This window comes from Pelobates fuscus, chromosome 4 (assembly GCF_036172605.1).
Source record: "Pelobates fuscus isolate aPelFus1 chromosome 4, aPelFus1.pri, whole genome shotgun sequence".
NCBI lineage: Eukaryota > Metazoa > Chordata > Amphibia > Anura > Pelobatidae > Pelobates > Pelobates fuscus.
The window spans coordinates 122,770,935-122,798,079 of NC_086320.1; the positions used below are offsets into that span (position 1 = coordinate 122,770,935).

The 27,145-nt window shown below is 40.1% G+C and overlaps 1 protein-coding gene across 2 annotated transcripts in view; it reads left to right on the top strand.

Annotated features, from left to right (window-relative positions):
- ANKRD12 (ankyrin repeat domain 12) overlaps window positions 1-27,145 on the top strand; it is a 123,480-nt gene that overhangs the window by 22,015 nt on the left and 74,320 nt on the right. For both annotated transcript variants that reach the window (XM_063451563.1, XM_063451564.1), the window contains exon 2: window positions 14,019-14,152. In XM_063451563.1, the coding sequence (XP_063307633.1) occupies window positions 14,063-14,152 (90 nt within the window). In that variant the 5' untranslated portion in view covers window positions 14,019-14,062. The remainder of the gene's footprint in view (window positions 1-14,018; window positions 14,153-27,145) is intronic.

A 27,145-nucleotide genomic window follows, 5' to 3' on the forward strand; every position in this document is an offset into this window, starting at 1 on the left:
CCCACACTACAGGCGGATCCAACTTTGATGTAATGTCCTTAAAACAAGTCAAAATGAGGCTCAGTAGTGTGTGTGTGTGTGTGTGTGTGTGTGTGGCCTCCACGTGCATGTATGACCTCACTACAATGCCTGTGCATGCTCCTGATGAGAGAGAGAGAGAGAGAGAGAGAGAGAGAGAGAATCACATCAGTCAGTGTGGTTTAATATAAGAGCAGTGACTAAGTCACACCACACAAAAACAAAAGTTTTAGACTTTAGAAAAACAGATTTTTCTAAAATTAGAATGTGTAAATGAGTCATTATCAGACTGGAGCAATTTAAATGGAGTCCAAGAGAAATGGGATTATTTAAAAGTTGCACTACTGAAGGCAACAGAAAATTGCATTAGGCTTGTCAGTAAAAGCAAAAAATTCAAGAAACCACTGTGGTACTCTGCAGATGTGGCCAAAATAGTAAAAAACAAAAGGTTAGCATTTAGTAATTATAAAAAAAACCAGAGTGAGGAAGACAGAATGATCTATAAGATTAGGCAGAAAGAGGTTAAGAGTTTCCAAATCACATACAGAAGAGAAAATAGCACAGTCAGTAAAAAAAGGGGGACAACTTTTTTTTTTTAGATACCTAAATGAGAAAAGAAAAGTAAAACAATGATTAGTTAGATTAAAAACAAATTAAGGAAGGTATGTAGAAGAGGATAAAGGTCTAGCTGACTGCCTCAATGAATATTTTTGTTCGGTACTTACAGATGAAAATGAAGGAAAGGGACCTCAGTTAAGAAAAAGGACAAATAAGTAATTTGTTACACGTGAGTTTACAGAGGAAGAGGTTCTATTTCAACTGTCAAAAGTAAAGACAAATAAGTCAATGGGACCTGATGGAATACACCCAAAGCTATTAAAAGAGCTTAGTGGTGTACTAGCAAAACCATTAACAGATTTTTTTTTAACCAATCATTGATAACAGGAGTAGTCCCAGAAGATTGGAAGTTGGCGAATGTTGTGCCCATTCACAAGAAAGGTAATAGGGAGGAGTCGGGCATCTATAGGCCAGTAAGCCTTACTTCAGTAGTGGGGAAAGTGATGGAAACCATGTTAAAGGATAGGATTGTTGAACATCTAAAAACACATGGATTTCAAGATCAGAGACAACATGGGTTTACTTCAGGGAGATCATGCCAAACTAATCGTATTGATTTTTTTGATTGGGTAACTAAAATTATAGATCAGGGTGGTGCAGTAGACATTGCTTACCTAGATTTCAGTAAGGCTTTTGACACTGTTGCACATTGAAGGCTTATCAATAAACTGCAATCTTTAAGTTTGGTTTCCAATTTTGTTGAATGGATAAGCCAGTGGCTGAGTAACAGGCAACAGAGGATTGTAGTCAATGATGTATATTCGAAGCTTGGGCTTGTCACCAGTGGGGTACCTCAGGGATCTGTACTTGGACCCATTCTCTTTAATATTTTATAAGTGATATTGCAGAAGGTCTTGATGGTAAGGTATGTCTTTTTGCTGATGATACTAAGATATGTAACAGGGTTGATGTTCCAGGAGGGATAAGCCAAATGGCTAATGATTTAGGTAAACTAGAAAAATGGTCAGAGTTGTGGCAACTGACATTTAATGTGGATAAGTGCAAGATAATGCATCTTGCACGTAAAAACCCAAGGGCAGAGTACAGAATATTTGATAGAGTCCTAACCTCAACATCTGAGGAAAGGGATTTAGGGGTGATTATTTCTGATGACTTAAAGGTAGGCAGACAATGTAATCGATAAGCAGGAAATGCTAGCAGAATGCTTGGTTGTATAGGGAGAGGTATTAGCAGTAGAAAGAGGGAAGTGCTCATGCCATTGTACAAAACACTGGTGAGACCTCACTCGGAGTATTGTACGCAGTACTGGAGACCGTATCTTCAGAAGGATATTGATACTTTAGAGAGAGTTCAGAGAAGGATCGTAACATGTATAGCTTGGAGGAAAGACGAGACAGGGGGGATATGATAGAAACATTTAAATACATAAAGGGAATCAACACCGTAAAGGAGGAGACTATATTTAAAAGAAGAAAAACTACCACAACAAGAGGACATAGTCTTAAATTAGAGGGACAAAGGTTTAAAAATAATATCAGGAAGTATTACTGTACTGAGAGGGTAGTGGATGCTTGGAATAGCCTCCCAGCTGAAGTGGTAGAGGTTAACACAGTAAAGGAGTTTAAGCATGCGTGGGATAGGCATAAGGCTATCCTAACTATAAGATAAGGCCAGGGACTAATGAATGTATTTATAAAATTGGGCAGACTAGATGGGCCGAATGGTTCTTATCTGCCGTTACATTCTATGTTTCTATACATATATATCAAAATACACATAGAACGATATTAATTACATTTTTATTTTCGTTAAATGAAAAATTAAAAAATATGTAATTTCGTTCTAACTGTATTTTGATATTAATATTTATATATTGATATCAAAATATACTTAGAACAAAATAATATATATATATATATATATATGTGTGTGTGTGTATATGAAAATAAAAAATACAAATTAGAAATATATTATAAAAAATTTTTTTAACTAACTTTGGCCAGTGTTTTTGACTAAGTGGCTGCTAAAAAAGACTGGACATATACCCCATTTGCAATGCCTTGGGTTGTCTACTATTGCAAATGGTATGCCATCATGGGGGTAATTCTCATTCCTGAGCTGCCATACGGTCTCAAAGGCAACGTAACCAATCTGGCGAATTTCAATGTAAAAACAGAAAAGTTTTACCTGTACATAGGGGGTACTGTTTTACACGTGAGACTTTGCTGGATACAAATATGATTATTTTATTGCAGTAAAAGCAAACCGTATTATGACCCTCACAGTTAAACTGTCATGCAGAACTAAAAAAATAAGATTTATTAATTTCTCAATTTCTGTCAAATCTCGCGAGTCCCGTGGCCGCAGAGCGTTGCCACGGGTTACCATGGCAACGCTCCGCGCGGCACTAAGGGCTGTGAGATTTACACGGGATCTGAAGGAAGCTGCTGGGAAGGTAAGTCACAGCTTACTGCTGGCCCTCCCACTGCTCAGTACATACCACCGGGGACTGTCATATCCCCCCTCCCTGGCCAGGTAACAAGCAGGAAGGGGGGACAAAAAGAAACATATAAATATTAAAAATTAAAATAAAAAATGCCCCCTCCCCCCCATTTTACACAAATTACATCTCTTCAGAAACACACACACACACTCTGCATTTTATATATATATATATATATATATATATATATATATATATATATATATATATATATATATATATATATATATATATATATATATATATATATATATATATATATATATACACACACACACAAACATACACTCTGCATTATATACACACACAAACACACTCTGCAACACACTGCATTCACTATATACACATACTACACACACTACACACACTCTGCATTCACTATATACACATACTACACACACTACACACACTCTGCATTCATTATATATACACACACTACACACACTACACACACTCTGCATTCATTATATATACACACACTACACACACTCTGCATTCATTATATATACACACACTACACACACTCTGCATTCATTATATATACACACACTACACACACTCTGCATTCATTATATATACACACACTACACACACACACACTCTGCATTCATTATATATATATATATATATATATATATATATATACTACACACACACACACTCTGCATTCATTATATATATATATATATATATATACACACACACACTACACACACACTCTGCATTCATTATATATATATACACACACTACACACACACTCTGCATTCATTATATATATATATATATATATATATACACACTACACACACACTGCATTCATTATATATACACACACTACACAAACACTCTGCATTCATTATATACACACACACTCTGCATTCATTATATACACACACACTCTGCATTCATTATATACACACACACTCTGCATTCATTATATACACACACACTGCATTCATTATATACACACACACACTCTACATTCATTATATACACACACTACACACACACACACTCTGCATTCATTATATACACACACACACTCTGCATTCATTATATACATACACACTATACCAGGGCTTGACAAATTTGTTTAGAATATAGGAGCCAGCTAAAAAAGCTAGGAGCCAGTCATTTCCAACGAGAGTGCAATTCTTAAACTGACACTATAGTCACCAGAACCACTACAGCTTGATGCAGTAGTTCTGGTGTCTATAGCCTGTCCCTGCAGGCGTTTTCTGCGATAAGGCAGAGTTTACATTGCTGCTTACCAACACCTCTAATGACAGTCGCTAGAGAGTCCTGGGTCACTGCTGCACCACTTGCATGGAGGCACTGAATGTTCCTCATAGAGATTGGTTAATGTAATGCATCTCTATGAGGAGATGCGGATTGGTAAATTTGCTGCGCATGCACAAAATCCTCCCAATGCTTTCCTAAATGAAAGCATTGCCTTAGCTGAGATCATAAAGATTGATCATCTCAGCCATGGCAAAACTGGCACGGCGTGGGAAAATGGGAAGAAAGGTGAGTAAAAAACACCTTCCTCAAGCGATTGGAGGGGGCAGGTACCTAAACACACACACGCGCGCACACACACACACACACACACTCTCTGACAGGCTCACATAAACACTCATGCTGACAACAGGCTTGCACGCACACGCTCTGACAGGCGCTCACACACACTCTTGACAGGCTTCCGCTCACTCACTCACACACACACTCTGACAGGCTCGCTCACTCTGACGGCACACACACACTGACAGGCTCTCTAACAAACACATACACTGACAGGCTCTCTCACAAACACACACACCGTCTGACAGGCTCTCTCACAAACACGCACACAGTCTGACAGGCTCTCTCACAAACACTCTTGACTGACTCACACATTTTTGTTTGAATTGAAACCCACTAAGCCTCCCTACCTTTGGGAAAGCTGGGTGAGTCTTTCCTGGGGTCCAGTGGGGCTGCACTCTTTCTGTGTGCGAAGGAGCAGTACTCTGCCTTTAGCGCCTCTCTGCTCCCTCGCGCTCTGTAATGAGGCCGGGGCCGGAATGACATCATATTCCGGCTCCTGACATCATTATACAGCGCGAGGGAGCAGAGAGCAGATGCAAACAGAGTACTGCTCCCTTGCGTGCTGCCCATAATGCGCGGGCGGCCGCCTCCATGTACCCGCGGGCGGCCGCCTCCATGTACCCGCGGGCGACCGCCTCCATGTGCGAGCGGGCGGCATCATCCATATACCCGCGGGCGGCGTCAAAGCTCCCTCCCACATTAACTAGAGAGCTGGCAAATCCCAGACGCCAGGGCGAAATTTCTAGGCGTGGCGATTTGTCGAGCCCTTCACTATACACACACTCTGCATTCACTACACACACACACTGCATTCACTTTACGAAAACCACACACACACTGCGTTCACTTTACGCACACTACACACACACACTGCGTTCACTTTACGCACACTACACACACACACTGCGTTCACTTTACGCACACTACACACACACTGCGTTCACTTTACGCACACTACACACACTGCGTTCACTTTACGCACACACTGCGTTCACTTTACGCACACTATACAAACACACACAGCTCCCCTGTCTAAACACACTGCATCCACTACATGTGGCATGTTTATTTTGTGCATTTACCTTTAGAAATAGTTTATTTTTTCCAAATGGTAAATGTACAGAATATCGGCAAGTTATCAGCTATCTGAAAGTTAACAGATAATTGGTATCGGCTCTAAAAAATCAATATTGGTCGATCCCCAGTCCTTAAGGGGTTAAAAGTAGGGATCGACCGATTATCGGTTTTGCCGATATTCGGTATTTTTGGCAATATCGGTATCGGCCAATATAGTTGCCGATAATACCTCCTAGGACCGCCAGGCTCATTACAAGCCTTGCGGTCCTGGGGGGGGCGGCAGTAAGCGCTGACTTACCTTGCCATCAGCTCCTGCAGCTCCATGTCTAAATCTCGCGAGACCCGCGGCGGCAGAGCGTTGCCACGGGTTTCCATGGCAACGCTCCGCGCGGCACTAAGGGCCGCGAGATTTACACTGGGGAGCTGGAGGAGCTGCTGGCAAGGTAAGTCAGCGCTTGCTGCCGGCCCCCCCAGGACTTAACAAGCCACCGGACCACCAGGGAATACTATATCCCCCCTCCCTGGTAAGAAGCAGGGGGGACCAAAAAAAAACGAAAAAAAAAAAACAATTTAAATATTAAAACAAAATAATAATAATTAACATAACCCCCCCATTTTACAAAAATTACATCACTACACAAACACACACTACACAAACTGCATTACATACATACACACTACACAAACTGCATTACATACATACACACTACACAATCACACACACACAAACTGCATTACATACATACACACTACACAATCACACACACACACACACACACTGCATTACATACATACACACACACACACTGCATTACATACATACTACACACACTGCATTACATACATACACACTACACAAACACACACACACTGCATTACATACATACACTACACACACTGCATTACATAGATACACACTACACAAACACACTACACACACTGCATTACATACATACACACTACACACACTGCATTACATACATACACACTACACAAACACATACACACTACACACACTGCATTACATACATACACACACACTGCATTACATACATACACACTACACAAACACACACAAACTGCATTACATACATACACACTACACAAACTGCATTACATACACTACACAAACACACACTGTATTACATACACACACACACTGCATTCACTTTACCCACACTACACACACACACACACTGTGCATTCGCTATACACACTACACAAACACACACTCTGCATTCACTATACACACACACACTGCATTCACTATATATACACACACTACACAAACACTCACTGCATCCACTACACACACAGCTCCCCTGTCTAAATACACTTCATCCACTACATGTGGCATGTATATTTTGTGCATTTACCGTTAGAAATAGTTTATTTTTTCAAAATGGTAAATGTACAGAATATCGGCAAGTTATCAGCTATCTGCCTGAAAGTTCACAGATTATTGGTATCGGCTCTAAAAAAATCAATATCGGTCGATCCCTAGTCAAAAGGACACTAAAAGACAGTTTACATTGTCACTAGAGGTGTTATTAGTAAAAATAGAAAATTAATCCAGGCACTCCAAATGAATTCCGAGAGAAAGGCAATTTATTGGAACCAGAAGCTACAAAGCGACGTTTCAACCCCTAAGGGTCTTTATCAAGCAGTCACCCAGACAACCACTCAAGGTAATTCCTAGTTCACTACTGCAAAGTGTGCAGCACCTACATTTAGTGTCACCACGCTCTGCATGGAGGTGTTGACTATTCTCCATAGAGATACATCTCTATGTAGAGATGCTGATTAGCGCAGCGTTTTGCCGCACATGCGCAATAGCCTCGCACTGCTTTCCTATGGGAAAGCTTTTGCTTGGCTGAGATCATCAAGATTGATTTTTAAAAAATGGTCAAAAACACCTTTCCCATGCAATCAGAGGAGGGCTGGTAACCAAAACACACACACACACACACACACATTTTCTTATATACTTACAAATGATTAAAAAAATGTTTTATTTTAAACCAGCCAGCCTCCAGTGGGACTGCTGTATTCTTCTTGCTCTGCTCACTTACGCTGTTTTGTGATGCCGGTGACAGAAGGACATCATAGTCCAGATCTCAGCAAAGCAAGAACTGCAGGAAGATAACTGCTCCCTCAGCCAGCCACCTCCTTGCTCCCTCAGTCGGCCGCCTCTGCTGAATGGACTGACAAACACCCAGGCGCCATGACAAAATTCCTAGTCACCATGGCAACCAGATGCCTAGGATTTGTCAAGCTCTGATTTATCAGTCTCACATCGTTGTGGAGGGATTTTGGCCCACTCTAATTTACAAGGTTGCTTCTGTTCATTAAGACTTGCTGATATTTGTTTATGCAAAGCTCTCTTAAGGTCCAAACACAGCATTTCAATCAGGTTGAGGTCTGGACTTTGACTGGACCATTGCAACACCTTGATTCTTTTCTTGTTCAGCCATTCTGTTGTAGATTTGCTTGTGTACTTGGAAACCGTTTCAACCAAGCTTAAGCTGTCGGACAGAGCCTCACATTTGACTCTTGTATACTTTGGTAAACAGAGGCGTTCATGGTCAATTCAATGACTTCAAGATTCCCACGTCCAGTGGCTGCTAACAAGCCCAAATAACCACCCTTCCACCACCATGCTTGACAGTTGGTATGAGGTGTTTTGCTGATTTGCGGTTTGACTTTCTCCATTTGGGTCTCGCCTATAGAAAAGATATTGTTCCAGAAGTCTTGTGGTTTGTTCAGATGCAACTTTGTAAACGTAAGCCGCACTGCAATGTTTTGTTCAGAGAGAAGAGGAATTCTTCTGGCAACCCTTCCAAACAAGCCACACTAGTCATGAAGGTTAACATGCCTGTTGAGGCCTGTAGAGTCTGAGATGTAACTCTTTGTTTTGGTTTTTTTTTGCAATTTCTCTGAGCATTGCATAGTCTGATTTTTGGGATGAATTTGTTAGGACGTCCACTCCTAGGACGATTGTCAACTGTCTTGAATGTTTTCCACTTTTGAATAATCTTTCTCACTGTAGAATGATGGAATTTAAATTGTTTGGAATTAGCCTTAGAACCTTTCCCTGTTTGATGGGCAGCATCAATTGCTTCTGTAAGATCATTGCTGATGTCTTTCCTCCTTGGCATTGTGTTCACACATACCTGAATGCTCCAGACCAGCAAACTCTTTGTGAGAACTGGCTTTTATAGAGGTGGTCATACTTGCTAATGATCAGGTAATCAAGGGCATTTGAGTAACAGCACCTGTCTGTTACTTGGCCTCTTAATTCCTATGGAAGCAGTAAGTGTTTCACACTTTGGCTTTATTTTTGTTAAATCATGACGCTGTGTAATGTTATGTGGTGTTCGTCTGAGGTTGTATTTACCTAACTTTAAGACACGCTAAGCAACAGATTATTATTATTAAAATTATGTCCTGATATGTAAAACCATATAATTCAAAGAGGTTGCATTTTTTTCCACGATGTCTGTACATGTGCATTATTCATAATGGTGATTGGCATTTTGGACCCATAATCTTAAATTAAATCCACTGTGTTTGTAAATGTGTATTTATATGTGCATGTACAGTTTTAATCAAAATTATTCAACCCACATTGAAAATCTGATTTATTGTCAAACTGTACAGACTTTCAGCTGTTTGCAATGAACAAATCAAACAAAAGCAATTGCAATAGCTCAACACAACAAATTATTTAAATGGTTTTCTCAAATTCTACGTATGACTTCTCCAGTCTTTAAAAGGATTTAACCCACTGAATAGAATCCCTCACAAATATGAAAACCAGGTGTTGTCTCCAGTATAACTAATGCAACTAATCAAGGGCTTCATTAGATGCACTTGAAATAGCTGAACTGGCTAGGGGTTTGTTGAGTGTCACGTTTGACTGCATGCTAGAAACATGGTCAACAAGTCAAAAGAATGTTCCAAAAAAATTAAGCGAAGAGATCATCGCCCTTCACAAATAAAGAACAGAAAACAGAAAAATAGAGAAGGCACAGAATGTTCCTAGAAACACTGTTAGAAGCCTTGGACAAGGCTGCAAAAGGTAGCTATCAGTGGCTGCAACCGGATTTCTGAGATGATTGTGAAAAACCCTGTGGTTGCAAAAGACCTGCAATACTTGGTGGCAACAGGCACTGAGGTTTCAGTGAGCACAGCAAGGCACGTACTAAATGCAGAAGGCTTCCATGCTAGAACTCCAAGATGTACACCACAACTGACCCAAGAGCACAAGAAAAGTCATCTGTAATATGCTCAAAATCATAAATAATCCACAGAAGTTTTAGGATTCTGTTCTGTTGAGCAATGAAACAAAACTGGAACTTTTTGGCCCAATGGATCAGCGGTTTGTCTGGAGGAATGAAGCATATGCTGAAAAGAACACTCTGCCTACAGTTGCGCATGGTAGTGAAATAGTGATGTTCTAGGGCTGCTTTGCATCCTCTGGCACTGGAAACCTTCAGTGTGTGGAAAGCAAGGTGGATTAATTAAAGTATCCGGAATATGCGGTAAGCCTGTGAATACGTTTCCCTTTTGTACTTTCACCATTACTCCACATTTCAGAGAGCACTATTTTGCTTTTTGTTCTTTTTCCCATTGTAAGTTTCAACTGAGAAGGAGTCTAATACACCAGCTGTATTCATTGGGCTGGGATTATACCATTCTAAGCCCTTCATATTGAGCTTATACCTTAAGCTCCATACTTGTTAGTATGTTTGCTTTTTTGGGGGGGTTTCTATTTGTCATTAGTAGCTATTATACTACACTATTGTGCTGTTTATCTCCTTTATGGTGCACCAAGTTTGGTTCACCAAGCGACTCACCTTTGTTGGATATATCCTGAAGTGGGGATTGTACCACTACATGCGGTTTCACTTGGAGCTGGTCAATAGCTCCTTCACTTCAGTTATTTGTGCTGTGTGTGTGACACCTGAATATACCTCACTATTGGTTCTTTTCTTTTGCTTTTTATGTACACTTAATCTGTTCCATTCTTAAAGAAGCTATATCACCAAGTCAAGATATGTTTCTGTCCTCTACCTATTGTAAATTTTTAGGGTTTCTTTTTGAGGGAATACCACATATTTCCCCAATGATAGCAGCCTTAGGTCATCTAGTATATCACTGTTTAGCGCCAATCCTTTGTATCGGTATATCTTAATGATCCCAAGCATACCCCTAATTCCTACAAGGCGTGGTTGCAGAAGAATTCATGGAAAAATCATCTGACTTAAACCCTATAGATATTCTCTGGTGGGATTGATGGAATCTGGTGGGGAAGGCGGTTGCAGCATGCAAACTCAAGAATATTACTGAGCTGGAGACAATTGTTCATGAGCAATGGGCTAATATTCCTTGTTTGTATCTAGTTTGCAGCAGGTCATAAATGGCAAAAGAGTGCTCTTCTAAGTACAAAAGATGCTTGAAATTAAGGGGTTGAATAATTTTGAGACTGGAGAAGTCATTATAATTTTCATTTTCAGTTGCATTTGGGGAAGTGTGTGTGTGTGTGTATATGTGTGTATATATATATATATATATATATATATATATGTATGTGTGTATATATAATCTAGTATAGCCTCACAAACTTCAATGCTGGCTGTTGGAATTAAATGGAAGTTTTTCAGGGGCGGTTAAATTTGGGGAAACCAATTTTTTTTTGTAGATTGGGGAGAGCATCATCATTAGAAGCCTCTTTCAGAGGTTGTAATAGTGTCACTTTCTGATGCTCATAAGAATCCTCCTCAGAATATTAATGTGCTATGATGCAAAAGACATATATTTCAATTATTTATATTTGTCTCCTACCTGCCTAGCTAACATAAACTCATTCACCCCACCCACATATTCCCACTTGAACCCAAAGTGAATCCTCACCCCATCAAAAAAAGAAACGAACAGACTGTCCATTGAATAAAAACCTTCAATCTACACTGAAAGGGTTTATTTTTATCTTGTATTTATTTTTTAACTAACAAAAAAAGGGTTATATTGATCAGACATGGTATAGTGATGAGAAAGGAGGAAAGGGCAGAAAAAATATAAAAAATATTAAAAAGGGTTAAAACATACAAAATGGGTAAACATGTTAAATGTTAATCACACTTGCTGAAAACAACGTATCCATGATCTCTCCACCTCTCACCTTAGAGCAAAGTGAGGAAGGAGAGTGGCAGAGTATTCACTGAATGTGCTTGAATTCGTTGTCTGTGACATTGTGTTTGTGAAAGTGGTGATCTCGTGACTTGGGCCGTGTATTATAAGTTATGTTTATTTTAGTTAAATGTTAGTGAAAGTGCCACTCCAATCCACCACATTGTGGTCTAGGGCGATTCTTTTTATTTTTGTATTATTATTATTTATTGGTAACTAGCAATTCCTGGTGTCCACTATTGTTTTGTAGGCTAACTATTGAATCTTGTATTGTACTTATGGGTTAATGTGAATTATTGGAGGAGGACTATGGCACAGTCTCCCACTAGTTCATAGTTGCTGGTTCAGTTATCCATGTTATGTTGGATAATAATATAGAGACCCAAGGACATACTTGAACTTATCAAAAGCTAAATGTACCCTTACTTGATATTTTTGTAATAACGTCCACTTTTGTGATGCTTATCTAATAACTACATCTTATGTTAGCAGCAGTGGTGGCTGGTGATGTTTTAAGGTGGTGGGGGGGCTAGACTCCTGCCCTATAACTTGACTCTGCTTTTTGAATTGCTAGGCACAGTCTTCTGACCTGTGGCATCTTTCCACTTACCCAGTATACTCACTTTCCAATAGTAGTCCTAATTAAACTGTTACCCATTCAACATTTTAGAGCTAGTTATAATATAGAAATATCCATACTATACTCAAAGCTAGGTACAATACAGATATTATTTTACAATACACAGAGCCAAGTACAATGGAGAGATACTCCTACAATACAAAGAACCCAGTGCAATGAGATACCAACACAATACATGGAGCTGAGCATAATGCAAATATACTCCAATACACAGAGGTGAGCATAATACTGAGATACTCGTTCAATAATCAGAGTAGGGCACAACAATTATACCTATAAAATACACAGAGCTGGGTATAATACAGAAATAACCTTACCACAGAGCGAGCTGAGAAAATAAAGATATCCAATACACAGAGCTGAGCACAACACATATACCTATAAATTACACAGAGCAGGGTAGACTACATAGATAACCATACGATAAGCAGATCTGAGTAAAATACAGGGATTCAACAGAGTTTGGCACAATAAGGAGATACTCCTAACTATCCCATTGTGATGAACCACACAGCTGCAATACAGAGACTACCATACTGTATAATGCTCCAGCACTCTCTTTCTCTAGTTCTAATATTGCCTTTGTCTCTAAGCTCTGGCTTCCTTATTCTCATCTTCAGTAGTGCTCTGCTAAGAACTTTAGCTTTCTTGTAATTGTTGCTGCTGTTATGTCAGCTACTTCTGACTCCCTATTTGCTCTCCACCACACAGTTTACACATGGTTAAAGGGGCAGCATAATGATAGATTCCTTATTATCTTTGCAGTCAGCAAAGCTAGCCATCCAGTGATTCTGTTTGTCAGAATCTTAGGCACATGTAAGGAGCTTGCCAGAATTTGCCTAAGATGCCCCTTCCCCTTGTACAATGAGCCATTGGTGGCTCCTGAATAGAAAGGCCAAAAACATGCCTCCACTCATGGGCAGCTGGCTCTGTTGCCCAAGTGACAACTCAATTGGAAACTCCTGATATTCCTTCTTAAAGGAGAATAGGCTCCAAGTTGCCCTATGGGAGTTCTTCCACTGTTTATAAGTTGGTTAGATTTTTGTCATGCTTTTGAGGTAAGGAAGTCTATAAAGTTAAAAGGTCTAAGTACCTTGGAGATGTTTCATCAAGAATGATGAACACCGCATGTAGGTGACGGGTCTGCAAATTTTGTTTTAAAACGATATCTCTTCCTCTAAGAAACAAATATTTGCAAAGCAGTTTTGCACCATATTAAATATGAATAAAGCTAATGAAAAAGAGCCTCTCTCCGTAATCTTCAGACATTTCATTATTATTCCGCTATTTGTCTTACACTTTGGTGCTCATTTTGTTGGGCTGTTATTTTACATATATTGTTGGGAAAATGTGTTGCCAAAATGAAAACCTAAATTCTAAAGAAAAATACAAAAAATCTTTCTTTCTTTCTTTTATTTATTTAGACATACGATGGTAAACACTGTTTTTGTAACTGAGAAGTAGTAAGATGCCCAAAACACTGTCTGCAAAGGCAATCCCAAGTGAGAATTCTGACAGTGATTGCAACACCATGGTCGAGAAACCAACAGGACGAAAGGTAAGGTGAGAAGGTCACCAAGTATTAGTACAATGCCAGTGAGCCAGATGTTTTCATTTGCTTTACCTTATATAGGTTGTTTTAAGCATTAGCCTTATTTATTATTTTTTTCTTTCAATGGCTCCAGCAGCTGGCCCTGGATATTTCTGGAAGTATTTTCTGTATTTGTTGGAATGCATGGAAAACAGCTGGCGGTGGATACTTTTATGTAGTTTAACCATACTGCATTGGCTGTTTGCAGCCCTGTTTAATGTGTTCTCTCAATGAACTGTGCCAGCTCCTTGGTTTATTATAGATGTACCATGTTAGACTATAATTTGCTAGTTGGTAAGGTGGCCCTGTCACAAAATACATGCATCAAGTAGATCTTAAGGGTTGTGCATTTGAACAAATATGGTCTTTGTGATATTTTAGAAAACAATATTTTATTCTGCCAGTTTGCAATGGAATCATTCAGGAAACTAAAGCAAATGTGATACTTCTACCCTTACTTGCACTATCTATAATATGAAAATCCTTCCCCATACTGTCTGACAGAGTGTCCTCTGTCACATATTTATTTATTAAATATTTTACCAGGAAAGATACATTGAGATTTCTCTCGTTTTCAAGTATGTCCTGGGTCCACGAATCATTGCATTGTTACAATTAGGGTACAATAAAATACAAAAACAATATTAATACACAATAAATACAAAATTTAACATAGAACAGGTAGGAAATATATAATTAACCATGACAGGTGCATTCTGTTTTGAGGTATGTAGAGAGGGATCTCTTAATATTGTCAGGAGGACTGTGGCAATGTGAGTGGCTTTTTAAAATCAATTCAAGCTTTTTGTGAAATGATCATTTACAGGGAATTTCAACCCATACATTAGTGCTTCAGCAGCGTTGATGAAATACTTTGTTGACTTTCTATCATTCTGCATTCCATGATAACACAAACACTTTACTGTCGGGTATATCTCCAGTTACCTTAATTGTACCGTGGGATTGCACTGGGATATATTGATGAACAACCAGTTAGTATTTGGCCGCATGTGTGATAGTAAACAGTGGAGCTTTGTTTTTAAATTCCTCATAATAACCTCTGAACTTTGTACAGACAACCAGAGTGGTGAGTCAGTTCAGGTAGTAACAGTACTACCTTGGGCTTAACCCTTTTAGATGTACAATAAATCAAAATTCCTCCTAAGGGGAGAAAAATCTGGTAATGAATATAGACGCATATAATCGCTTATAGGTTAGTATGTATCAAGTCTAGCTTAGACACTGCTTACTTTTGTAGCCCCTGCCATCTAAGAAGGCTTTATTGAGTGAATGCCAATTAGCACACTGGAACCTAGAAACGTCTGCTGCTAAATAAATGTTTTAATAAATAAAAAAAGATTGTGTAGGTAGATGAGAACAACTATTTATTGGATGAGTATACTATATACCAGTGATGGCTAACCTTGACACCATAAATTGTTTCTGAACTACATTTCCCATGATGCTCAGCTAGCTTTTAGACTCTATCCCTAGAGTCTATTTTATACCCATCCCAATTAAAGTTAAGCAATTCATTGTATAGTAGAATCTTTTGAGTGGTTATCTTAAGTCATCCTTATTCATTTCAGTTACTTGGCTATACTTATTACCCTACAAAGTAGGGCAATCATTTTATAATGGTTCCTAAACAATTTAGTGATCTAAAGTGATCAAGTCATATGGGCTGTACCTTTGAGATGAGTCCTCCCCATCAGAAATTGACAACAATCCCTAAAAGCTGTATAGGTACTGTAATAGTGGAAGATATAAATTAAATTATCTTTTGTGAAGTCACTGCTCTTAACGTAACCTATCCAGAAGAATTAATCTCTATATAGGATGCCCCATACAAAAGTTGTTTGTATGTATGGGGGCATCCTATATGGGGATTAATTCTCCTGGATCGATTATGTTAAGATCAGTGAATCTACTACGTAAGAGATGATTTCAGTTCAAAAGCTTTTTTTGCTATGTATGTGTTTAACTGCAATTTCCATCTTTCTTATTTATTGCAAGACAAGACCTAATATATACTGGGTTTTTTTAAAGGACAAAAATGGCTTTCATTTGATATGATGTAAAAAAAAAAAAAAGAAATGGGGAGACACCGTTTTCACAGATGTGGCAATAATGTTGAGCAATTAATTCAAGATAAATACATTTTTCCTGATTTACAGAGTACAGCATGTATAGGATAAATAAATATAGAGATGAAACCGAAAGGGACCACTTTTATAGAAAGTGACTACTAGGTTTAGATCCCAGTCCAATCTAAAAAAGGTCTTTAAGAAAATTAACAAAAACTTTATTAATAATTAAGAATACTGAGGTAAGACATATGTATGTAACCTAGTGAAAAGAGGCAAGAATTAGGAGCGGTACTAAATGCCTAAAATATAGTGGTAGAGATAGACCCCAAACTTTGACCCTATATGGACCAGATTTTTTTACTGGAAGAAATATATCGATGACCTCTTCGTGATTTGGTTGGATACATCCGACAAATTTAAGGATTTTGTGCAACTCCTGAACATAAACCCTTTTAATCTATGTTTCCTTGACCTGTCTTTACAAATGACAGGAGATGGGAGAATCGATACTACACTGTATAGGAAACAAATAGCCTCCAATAACTTATGCTGGTCAAGTGATCACCCAATACCACTAAAATCTGGTGTCTCTATTGAGCAATATTTAAAGCGGCACTGTCATGCCGAATTCCGTTTTTTTTTTTAACCCCCCTCCCGCCTCAACTACATCCAATCGACCCCCTAGTCACCCCCAAATGCCCCTATGCCCCCCACATTACCTATTTTTTATTCTTTATTTTCTGCCCCGATCTATATTCAGGGCGCCGCCATCTTGTGTGGGTAGGTGAAGTCCCTGTGGGACACGTCATCTACCCACACTAGATAGACTGTGAGATTCCCGCACATGCCCAGTGAAACATCTGGACATGCGAACGGGAATTTCACCTATTCATTCATTCATCAGACAGACGAATGAATGAATAGAAAAAATCAGACGAACAAACTAACACTGTGTATCAGTGTTCGTTTGTTCGTTCAGTTTATTACAAGGAGGGAGCTACCGGCGTGCAGCTCCCTCCTTGCAATATGTAAAGACAGAAGCGGCAGGGAGCAGTGCTCCCCACCACTTCATAAGCCCCCCAGGTCCCCTCCTCACTCTATGGGGGTCAATATGACCCCCATAATAGCACAAGGGAGATTAAAATCTCCCCAATGCCCCTACTCGCTATACCGCGAGTAGGGGCATGTCCACTAAACAGTGAGCAGCCTGTGGCTGCTCACTGTAAAAAAAAAAAAAAGGGGTAATAAGGGGGGGACGGGGGACCTACTGTCCTCCCCCGCCGGCCCCCACCCCTGGACGGCGGGTGGGGGCCATAATGGGAATTAGGGGGGACCTACTGTCCTCCCCTCAGGCCCCCACCCCTGGGCGGCGGGTGGGGGCCATAATAGTAATAGGGGGGGGGGACCTACTGTCCTCCGGCCCCCACCCCTGGGCGGCGGGTGGGGGCCATAATTGTAATAGGGGGGGACCTACTGTCCTTCCCCCCGGCCCCCACCCCTGGGCGGCGGGTGGGGGCCATAATAGTAATAAGGGGGGGGGAGGACCTTCTGTCCTCCAGCCCCCGGCCCCCACCCCTGGGCGGCGGGTGGGGGCCCTAATGGTAAAAGGGGGGGGGGGCCTACTGTCCTCCACCCCCCGGCCCCCACCCCTGGGCGGCGGGTGGGGGCCATAATAGTAATAGGGGGGGGACCTACTGTCCTCCCCCCCGGCCCCCACCCCTGGGCGGCGGGTGGGGGCCATAATAGTAATAAGGGGGGGGGACCTACTGTCCTCCGGCCCCCACCCCTGGGCGGCGGGTGGGGGCCCTAATGGTTAAAGGGGGGGGGGAACCTACTGTCCTCGGCCCCCACCCCTGGGCGGCGGGTGGGGGCCATAACGATAATGGGGGGGGACCTACTGTCCTCCCCCCGCCCCCACCCCTGGGCGGCGGGTGGGGGCACTAAGTAAATCCCCCCCATCAAGGTGACTAGGGGTGCCCAAGCCCCTAGTCACCCACCCCCACCCAAATAAAAAATGCCCCTACCTACCCCCCTCACCCTAAAAAATAGTGAGGGGGGAATAAAATTGCTAACCTGTAAAGTAAAATTAAACTTACCATTCGACGTCTTTTTTCTAAAATCTTCATTTTCAGCCCCAAAAAAGGCCAAATAAAAAACCATCATAGCCGTCGAACTAAAAATAAAATAAAAAACCCGAGCGCAAAAAAAAAAACCCGAGCGCACAAAAAAATAATCCATCTTCACCCATGGAGGGCTCCGCGCAGACTGAGCTCCGCAGGGCGGGGCAAGGCTTATAAAGCCTTGCCCCGCCCTGCAATTAGCCTAAGAACACTCTGATTGGTGGGTTTAAGCCAATCAGAGTGCTCTTTGTCATTTTACAAGCGTGGGAAAGTTCTTTGGAATTTTCCCACGCTTGTAAAATGACACAGAGCACTGTGATTGGATGGCTTGAAATCCATCCAATCACAGTGCTCTGTGTCATTTTACAAGCGTGGGAAAGTTCTTTGACACAGTAGGCCCCCCTCCTTATTACTATGATGGCCCCCACCCGCCGCCCAGGGGTGGGGGCCGGGGGGGGAGGACAGTAGGTCCCCCCCCCTCTTATTACCATTATGGTCCCCACCCGCCGGCCAGGGGTGGGGGCCGGGGGGGGAGGACAGTAGGCCCCCCCCCCCTACTACTACTATGGCCCCCACCCGCCGTCCCGGGGTGGGGGCCGGGGGGGGGAGGACAGTAGGTCCCCCCCCCACTACTACTATTATGGCCCCCACCCGCCGCCCAGGGGTGGGGGCCGGGGGGGGGGAGGACAGTAGGTCCCCCCCCTTCTTATTACCATTATGGCCCCCACCCGCCGCCCAGGGGTGGGGGCCGGGGGGGGGAGGACAGTAGGTCCCCCCCCTACTACTACTATGGCCCCCACCCGCCGCCCAGGGGTGGGGGCCGGGGGGGGAGGACAGTAGGTCCCCCCCTACTACTATTATGGCCCCCACCCGCCGCCCAGGGGTGGGGGCCGGGGGGGGGAGGACAGTAGGTCCCCCCCCCTTTATTACCATTATGGCCCCCACCCGCCGCCCAGGGGTGGGGGCCGGGGGGGAGGACAGTAGGTCCCCCCCCTCATTATCTTTATGGCCCCCACCCACCGCTCAGGGGTGGGGGCCGGGGGGGGGGACAATAGGTCTCCCTCCCTTATTTTACTTTACAGCCCCCACCCGTCGTTTAGGGGTGGGGGGCAATATTTTTTTTTTTTTTTTTTTTTTTTTTTTTTTTACAGTGAGCAGCCATAGGCTGCTCACTGCTTACTAGACATGCCCCTACTCGCGGTATAGCGAGTAGGGGCATATTATTTACTAATACCAAGTCATTTTTACTTAGTGTTAGTAAATTTGGCTGAAAGACCAATTTAGGTCTTTCAGCCTTTTAGTAGATAGCTCCCTGATACCGTGGGAATTAGGGAGTTATCTACTAAGCGGCTGCAAGATGCAGCCACAGCAATGAATAGGATCGGAGTTTCATTCATTTGAATGAAATTCCGATCCGAACAAAGTACCGAATTGCATCCTAACACCAATGGAGAAACAGTGCTCATTCTGTTAGGATGCAATTCGGCAGTTTTGCCGGCGTTCTGTCTAAGTGACAGGACGTTCGGCAATACTGACAGGAAGCATTGTGGGAACTGGGAGGAAAGCTAGGGATCATGGGAAAATTGCTCTGACCAGCGGAAATGAAGCACACTTTGCTCCTCCGCTGGTCAGAGCTGGTCAAGCGGAGGAATCCTCCATAAGACAGAGTCCCTACTTTGTCTTATGATTTTAAAGAAAACTAAAGAAGACCGGAAGAAAAGAATAACAGATCCCGAGAGAGGGGGAGAAGAGGAAGAGATTGAGGAAAGGTAAGTTCGGCATGACAGTGCCGCTTTAAGATTGTCAAAATTGTTCGACTATCGAGGAGTCTAAATGTAAGGCCAATGATATGTCATTCATTTATGGAGAAGGGATACCTTAAGAGGGTCCTAAAAAGGCTTATCTCAGAGCGATACATAGAGAACAAGACCAACCTATCAGCGAGGAGACCCAAAAAATTGAGCTTTGATGCCGGTTGGGATATTATGAAAAATATCCTTCACAAATTTTGGCCCATACTTACCTCGAATAAACACCTCAAAAATTTATTAACACCTCCCCCCTCCATTACAGCACATAGAGGTAGAAATTTGAGGGACCTTTTAGTGCCGAGCCACTTCACAAATATTTCCCAATTAGGTTATTTAAAAAAATACCTACCAATAGGCACATTCCAATGCGGATATTGTAGTGCATGTTCCTTTATAAATAGGAAATCTAAATCATTCTCCAACAGTACCAACACGGAAAATTTTAAATCGCATTCTTTCTTTAATTGCCGTTCAACAGGCTTAATTTATTTGCTTACCATTGTAGTGCGTGTCCTTTTATAAATAGGAAATCTAAATCATTCTCTAACAGTACCAATACGGAAAATTTTAAATCACATTCTTTCTTTAATTGCCGTTCAACAGGTTTAATTTATTTGCTTACCTGTTCCTGCAAGACATTTTGCCCCTTTAAATTCAGAATCCATGAACATGTTAACTCTGTTAAGAGACATTTGGAGACCCCTGTCTCTAGACACCTCCGTATATACCACGATTATTCATCAGCAGGGATCCGATTCACGGGTCTTGAGCTTGTACCACAACCACCACGGAAAGGTGGATGGGATACTAAAATAAGACAGAGGCCTTTTGGATCTATCGCCTCAAAACATCTCCAAATGGTCTGAATGAAGGGTTCTCATACTCTCCATTTATCTGATCTACATTGTAGATGGATCTTACAGTTGGTTTCTTTATAATAAGCCTTTGTGTGTGTATGTGTATATATATATATATATATATATATATATATATATATATATATATATATATATATATATGTAAATGTTCATGTACTTTATTTTATTTTCACTTATAGTTTTATTATTAGTCATGTATTTTATTAGCCTAACTTAGCTTGTATTACTCTATTACCACATTCCACCTGGACTGACATATATACATGCGGTTATCCATTGCCATTCAGTCATACATTATATATGTGCACTATTGTAAGTCAGGATTAAGCCCTCCCCTTTAATATATCTACAATTGTGGAGGTTGGTAGTATAATCCACTATACATAATATGTAGTATATGCCCAGATCTGGAAGGACTATTCCATCAGTTATATATATTTCTTTTGTCTCTTCTTATTTATTTTCAATAGATCAAGCGATCGGTATGTTACGAAGAGAGACAAAATATAGTAACTGTGGAGGTGGGCATTACAATTCACAATATATATAATATATAGTATATGTATAGATCTGCCGTATCGGTATTTGCATTTCAGGTAATATTCCATCACTTATATATTTATTCGTCTCTTTGATCCATTTTCAATAGATCTGGTGAATGGCATGCTATGAAGTGAGACCAAACATAGATATACATCTATATATTCCCATAGTGATATGCAATTCCTTCATATGATCCCCTTAGTAGGGACACTTTACATTCTTAATATTATATACGATCATATGGTGACACCTATTGCTTCATTGTAATCGATATAAATAAACCCCACTCATCCCCTTTGAGCCCCAGTAATTTGGGACCCTAACAATACCATACATATCCATGGATATATACTATTTACTAGAGATTTTTACATCAATCCCATTGAAGGGTTCTAAATATCTATGTGTGCATACTTGAGATTTTGGTATCTAGGTATGCTTTAATACGACATAGCCTTGTTCATACCTTTTACATGGAATAGTTACCGTTACCATGATATGAGTACATAATGGGAAGTTATTTACAAATAAGAAGCCCATTCTATACGACAGATGGACCGACATGGTACCTCCCTGCACGGGAGCGAGTCTAGCTCATTGGAGCTTCGTATGCCACCCGTCCATCACGCCCTCGTGGCTTTCTTCCTGGAGTGTGAGCTAATAGCCCGCGCCCCCTACACTCCCATTGGTCCACTCACGTGGGGGATAACCTGTCTCACAGTTGACTAATTAAGGTAATACTATTTAAACTTACACGGCTGAGTGATACATTAACCTATGCCCCTGAGGACAGCGTGGTTTCACGCCGAAACGCACGTCGGGTTTTCATATTTATCTCCTTTATGGAGCACTTAAGCACTATGCACGGATACACGTTTTTGTTATTCTTTTGTTTATTTTTTTGATACTTTTTTGATACACGCATGTCACACCAACTTGTTGTAAGCCTCATACTCACATGCCCACTTATGTCATTATAACTCACACCTACCACATCTTAAGTTTTGCTATACATCCTAGACATGTTTGACTATCATGTAACCTAGCTGCTAAAAACAAAAATGCGTGCAGTGACCTATTATTAGTATTTTGCCAATCTTGTACCTGCCGTTGGGGCATTGCAAGAACTTGTGTTAGATAAAATAGAAAGGTGAACAGAGCTAAAGATCAGAAATTGTACATACGTTTAGTAGAAATACTGGCCAGCGGAGTAACTTAAAAAAAAGGAAAAACAAAGATACAAATAATGGTACAGTATGTATGAACGGTATAATTCCACAAGAACAAAGGTGTTATATTCACACTCACACTTTGAGGAGCTATATCAGCTCGGTGTTAAGAGCTTGGACGGAATAATCCCCGTCTATGGATTTCTTGAGGTTCCAGATCGTTGGTGAGTTTATAGGTGTAAGTATTCGTTATATGAAAAACGAGTAAAATACGCCACATGGTATAGTACGTAAATATAAAATATTGTAGTAAGAGTAGATGATCCTACTTACATATACTAGAGCAACGACCTGCTCTAGTTTGGAGAATTTCAGGTGGAATAATCCCCACCTCGGGATATAGTGGACCCAGGTATAGCAGCAAAGCAGTATTAAATAGGAAGGAGGACAAAAAAAAAATTGCTGGATGGTTTAAAAATTATATATACTTTAATACAATAAGTAAAAGGTGAATAATACACTATAAAACCAGTCCTGTATAAAAGTCCAAAATTCTACCTCACTTGACGCGTTTCGCCGAAGCTTTCTCAAAAGTGAATGCTTGCTGCTTGGGGTCCTTGAGATTATATACCTTCTCTGATGATGAAAATCGATTCTGCTGTGCATATTTCCTCATTTCCAGTTTCCAGCAAGATAGCATAGACAGGAAGTTCTCCGGACGCCATCTTGGATGTGGGCAATTTGTGGGAAAATTCTAAAATAGGAATCAAAGGTATACAATAACATCACATATTGGATCAGATAGAAACTTGAATAATTACAGATGTGAGCACACATGGAGTATATGATAGTGAAGATCGATTCTACTATGTGTATTTCCTCATTTCCGGTTTTCGGCAAGATAGCATGGACGGAAGTTCTCCAGACGCCATCTTCGATGTGGGCGATTTTATTGGAAAGTTCAAAAATAGAGATCAGGGGTGTACCATAACATAATAACATATCGGATCAGCTAATAACTTAAACAATTACAGACATGGATTCACATAGAGCATATAAGTGATATAAAAGATATAATAATAAATTACTTAATAGTGTCATAAACGAAACTATTCCGGCCGCTATTTTGGATGTGGACTAGTGACAGAAATTGAGCTCAAAGGATGCCATATCGGAAAAGGGCAAAAGGGGACATGCATATACAGCTAGGGGAAATATAAATAGTATAAAAACACAGTAGTCTCTGCATGAAAAGGGTGTAAAAGAATTTATAAACGCCCATTGAAAGTGGATTATAGAACATAAGTTATAAAAAATGGATTTTACAAAATGAGTTATAAAAAATGAACCAAATCGAATTCTATATTAAGTCCATTTGGGTGGAGGGTATCTAAACGATAGACCCACTCCATTTCTAACTTGCCTATGTTTCTGATGGTATCGCCCCCTCTCCAATGTGGTTTATATTTAGCAATACCCAAGAATTTTAACAGGCTTGGGGTCCTTGTTGTGCTGTAAAAAGTGCGCAGATACAGAGTGATTTTTGTAGCCTTTTTCAATATTACGTCAGTGTTCACTAATTCTTACTTTCAATGGCCTTATTGTTCTGCCGACGTATTGTAGTCCACATGGACACTAACATGTAGATTACGTTATTACTATTGCATGTTAAAATTTCATTAATGTTAGAGCTTTTTTGTTTCTGTTAGACTTAAACTCTGATGTGCATTTTTCCATTTTGTGTGTTTTTCTACATGATATGCATGTGTTACGTCTTAAAAAACCTTTATTAATAGTTAAAAAATTGTTTTTTTGTATGTTTTGATTTCTAGTGAAATTATTTGTAAGTTGTAGTTTTAGATTAGGTGCACCTCTATATATTATAGTGGGTTTATCTGGTAGGGCTTTACTTAGTATTGGATCCTCTTTAAGTAGATGCCATTTTTTGTTAATAATCTTTTTGATATGTTTGGTTTTGTTATTATAGTCGAATATCAGAGGAAGGGTGAATCTGTTGGTTTGAGGGTCCTTAGGTGGTTTTTGAAGCAATAGTGATCCCCTCTGTGTCTCATCTATTAATATTATAGTTTTGTCTATTGTTTTGGGGTTGTAGCCTTTTTGTATGAACTTTTGTTTCATGTTAGTTGCTTGAGTGTGGAATACTGATGCTTCTGAACAGTTTCTTTTCAGTCTGAGAAATTGGCTTTTGGGTATTCCATTAAGCCATATGGGGTTGTGGCAGCTGTCATAGCTGATAAAGGTGTTAGTATGTACTTCCTTAAAATGTGTTTTAGTGCAAAGTGTGTTCTCTTTAACATAAAGTTCTAAATCTAAAAAGGTTACTGTATGGTTACTAAAATTAGAAGTTAAAATTATACCTTCATTATTCTGGTTTAAGTAATTTATGATGGATTCTGCTGAAGACATGGGTCCTTCCCATATAAAGAGGAGATCATCGATATAGCGATGATATGAGACCAGGTTTGCGCACCAGCTATGTCCCTCCCATATCCATCTATTTAGCTGGTGCGCAAACCTGGTCTCATATCATCGCTATATCGATGATCTCCTCTTTATATGGGAAGGACCCATGTCTTCAGCAGAATCCTTCATAAATTACTTAAACCAGAATAAAGAAGGTATAATTTTAACTTCTAATTTTAGTAACCATACAGTAACCTTTTTAGATTTAGAACTTTATGTTAAAGAGAACACACTTTGCACTAAAACACATTTTAAGGAAGTACATACTAACACCTTTATCAGCTATGACAGCTGCCACAACCCCATATGGCTTAATGGAATACCCAAAAGCCAATTTCTCAGACTGAAAAGAAACTGTTCAGAAGCATCAGTATTCCACACTCAAGCAACTAACATGAAACAAAAGTTCATACAAAAAGGCTACAACCCCAAAACAATAGACAAAACTATAATATTAATAGATGAGACACAGAGGGGATCACTATTGCTTCAAAGACCACCTAAGGACCCTCAAACCAACAGATTCACCCTTCCTCTGATATTCGACTATAATAACAAAACCAAACATATCAAAAAGATTATTAACAAAAATTGGCATCTACTTAAAGAGGATCCAATACTAAGTAAAGCCCTACCAGATAAACCCACTATAATATATAGAGGTGCACCTAATCTAAAACTACAACTTACAAATAATTTCACTAGAAATCAAAACATACAAAAAAACAATTTTTTAACTATTAATAAAGGTTTTTTTAGATGTAACACATGCATATCATGTAGAAAAACACACAAAATGGAAAAATGAACATCAGAGTTTAAGTCTAACAGAAACAAAAAGCTCTTTAACATTAATGAAATTGTAACATCCAATAGTAATAACGTAATCTACATGTTAGTGTCCATGTGGACTACAATACGTCGGCAGAACAATAAGGCCATTGAAAGTAAGAATTAGTGAACACTGACGTAATATTGAAAAAGGCTACAAAAATCACTCTGTATCTGCGCACTTTTTACAGCACAACAAGGACCCCAGCCTGTTAAAATTCTTGGGTATTGCTAAATATAAACCACATTGGAGAGGGGGCGATACCATCAGAAACATAGGCAAGTTAGAAATGGAGTGGGTCTATCGTTTAGATACCCTCCACCCAAATGGACTTAATATAGAATTCGATTTGGTTCATTTTTTATAACTCATTTTGTAAAATCCATTTTTTATAACTTATGTTCTATAATCCACTTTCAATGGGTGTTTATAAATTCTTTTACACCCTTTTCATGCAGAGACTACTGTGTTTTTATACTATTTATATTTCCCCTAGCTGTATATGCATGTCCCCTTTCCATTTAAAGTATGCCCTTTTCCGATATGGCATCCTTTGAGCTCAATTTCTGTCACTAGCCCACATCCAAAATAGCGGCCGGAATAGTTTCGTTTATGACACTATTAAGTTATTTATTATTATATCTTTTATATCACTTATATGCTCTATGTGAATCCATGTCTGTAATTGTTTAAGTTATTAGCTGATCCGATATGTTATTATGTTATGGTACACCCCTGATCTCTATTTTTGAACTTTCCAATAAATCGCCCACATCCAAGATGGCGTCTGGAGAACTTCCGTCCATGCTATCTTGCCGAAAACCGGAAATGAGGAAATACACATAGTAGAATCGATCTTCACTATCATATACTCCATGTGTGCTCACATCTGTAATTATTCAAGTTTTTATCTGATCCAATATGTTATGTTATTGTATACCTTTGATTCCTATTTTTGAATTTTCCCACAAATTGCCCACATTCAAGATGGCGTCCGGAGAACTTCCTGTCTATGCTATCTTGCTGAAAACTG